General features: G+C 58.7%; 1 protein-coding gene across 1 annotated transcript in view; it reads right to left on the bottom strand.

Moving 5' to 3' along the window:
• Positions 1–2532, bottom strand: part of CPT1B (carnitine palmitoyltransferase 1B (muscle)) — a 16108-nt gene extending 13576 nt beyond the window's left edge. The window contains exons 1-6 of the mRNA XM_011985596.1: positions 2372–2532; positions 1898–2037; positions 1429–1606; positions 1108–1209; positions 770–907; positions 608–685 (exon numbers count right to left, since the gene is read on the bottom strand). Coding sequence (XP_011840986.1) covers positions 608–685; positions 770–907; positions 1108–1209; positions 1429–1606; positions 1898–2037; positions 2372–2512 — 777 coding nt within the window. The 5' untranslated portion in view covers positions 2513–2532. The remainder of the gene's footprint in view (positions 1–607; positions 686–769; positions 908–1107; positions 1210–1428; positions 1607–1897; positions 2038–2371) is intronic.

Below are 2532 nucleotides of genomic sequence, written 5' to 3'. Positions count from 1 at the left end.
CTGGAAGGACAGCTTATGGAGGAGAATTCTGATAGACTCTGGCAAGTCAAGTGTGCTTTGGACAGTGGGAAAGGAGAGAAGAGGCGTGCCATACAGCCCGGGTGGCTGGGAGACCCAGAGACTCAGAAGGGCCAGTTACATGGGGCAGAGGCAGACTGTGACCTCCTGAGCTCTAAAAGCAGCAGCCTGGCCTTCATTCTGCTGTCCGGCTCTGCAGAGGGACACAAAGCAAGACGTGTTCTAGACAACTCCCTGGTTATGGTGTCAGGGCAGCTGGGATCCCATGGCCAGAAGGCCAGTGAGGAAACCAAGGAAAGAGGTGACAGAGCCTGAGCTGGGTAGGGGCAGTGACCCTGGGACTCTGAGAGAGGTGGTGGCAGGCTGGGGGTCACCACTCTCCTCATCCTCAGGATCTCCACTGCCCCAAAGCTGCTTCTGGACTCTTCTAGGATCTCCTCTCCCTCTGCCCTTTCCCTCAGGCCTCACTCCATAACCCCCACTTGCCCACGGAAGCTGCTACCAGAGCTCCGGGCTATCCTCCAGGTCCTCTGCCTTGGAGCTGGGACAGAGCGAGGACGTGCGGGGGCCTGGGGGCTCCAGTTCATACCATGACATAGTAGTTGCTGTTCACCATGAGAGGGCTCCTGCCTCGAAGGTAGATGTACTCTTCCCACCAGTCACTCACCTGTGGGCAGGTGGAAGGTTAGAGCTGGGGCAGGGGCAGCCAGGACACATGGCAGGAGACAATGAGCCCCGGGCACAAACTTACATAGTTACTCGCCCACCATGACTTGAGCACCAGGTATTTCTGCAGCCTGGGGGCAGTCTTGTTCTGGAATTCTTTGGCCAGCATCTCCATGCGGTAATATTCCTCATCATCCAACAAGGGGCGCACAGACTCTAGGTACTGTCCAGCCAGTTATCATCACCATGGGGTCAGATGGCGAGGGCTGCCTCTATCTTAATCCTCCTCCCACCTCTTCCTCCTCACCCAGCCCCATTATTCTCAAGCCCTTAAGGCCACTCTTTGCACAGAACCTTATATTTGGAAACATCTCCTGAATCCAGCCTCCCCTGCCCACTGGGATGCCCAAGCGAGGCCCTCACCCGCTTAATTGTGGCTGACACCCTGGGCACAGGAAGCTTGGGCAGAGATGTCTGGAAGCTGTAGAGCATGGGGTGCCGGCTGGATAGAAGGCGGACACACATCTGGGGGTACAGAGCAGAGTGCTGGGGTGGGAGCCAGTGGCAAGAATGGAAACCAACCAGCAACTCCCTGAGACCCTCAGAACCATCCCAGCCCCTCCAGGACAAACCACACAACAGGCACCAGTGCCCTGTCTGCCTCTCCCTTCTAGCTCAGAACCCTAAAGGAGCCCAAAGCGTCTCAACCCAGGTGCCTGAACCCCTCCACTGACTGCTGCTCACAGCCCAGATCCTGGTCAAGTTGCTGGTCTTGCCATGCATCTCAAACATCCACCCATGGTAGGAGAGAAGCAGCTTCAGGGTTTGGCGGAAGAAGAAGATGCCCGTCACCCAGACGCCCGTGGAGAAGATGGCCATGCTGAGAAGTGCCCGGGTCTGCGGGGTCTGGTAGGGGCCACACCTACTGGAGAGGGGGCAAAGGCTGCAGGGGGTCCTCCTGAGGCCAGTCTCGGGTGGCTGTGAACTGTCTCAGGGGAGACATCAAGAGGAAGAACCTCCCTGGGCACACTCATGTCTGACTGCAACAAGTAAGAGTTGATATAGGACTAAGACAATGGTTGTCATAGGGGAGGGCTGCCCTGTGACTGCCAATGGCTATTGTCCTGTATCTGCCCAGCTCAGAACCTCAGGCTTGGGAGCTGGGCCCAGCCCTCCCTGGTGACACCTGTGCCCTTCCAGTTTCACTCCTTACCCCTGAGGGAGGCATCTCTGGATGCAACCGACCAGCCCCAAGGAGACATCCACGTTGCAGAAGGAGGAACCCACTGTTGCCATGACGACGACCAGCCAGCTAGTGGGGCTGCCAGGGTACACGCCCCTGAGGATGCCATTCTGCGGGCAGAAACAGGCGCCCTTATGGAGCCGGAGGGCGTGAGGTTAGCCTGCCTGTGAAGTCTTGGAAACCGGCTCCTGGTCTTGGCCTGGATGGTGTTCTCTCCTGATGCCCTGCTGTGCTCCTTCCTCCTCCACACCCACAGCTCCCTGTGTCCGACCACATCCTGTGCACCCCTCTGGCGTCTGCACTGCCAGAACCTGTACCGAGCGGAACTGCCAGCCCAGGAGGCAGTGAGGGACCCTAACAAAGCGGTTAACAGCCGACAGCCGGCCTCTGCCCCCGCTGTGAGAGCTCCGTTCTGCACCTGCTGGGAGAAGCACCTGTGCGCACCTTGATGCGGATCAGGCGTTTCTTCCAGGAGTTGATCCCAGACAGGTAGACGTGTTTCAGGGCCTCCCGACTGAGCCGGAAGTCGACCCCCTCTGGGGTCACCGTGAACTGGAAGGCCACGGCCTGGTGCGCTTCCGCCATCCTGGGGGTTGGTCGGCACC

Source organism: Mandrillus leucophaeus, unplaced genomic scaffold (genome assembly GCF_000951045.1).
Source record: "Mandrillus leucophaeus isolate KB7577 unplaced genomic scaffold, Mleu.le_1.0 Scaffold288, whole genome shotgun sequence".
Taxonomy (NCBI): Eukaryota; Metazoa; Chordata; class Mammalia; order Primates; family Cercopithecidae; genus Mandrillus; species Mandrillus leucophaeus.
The sequence above is the reverse complement of the archived record's forward strand: the minus strand, read 5'-3'. Positions and strand labels throughout refer to the sequence as shown.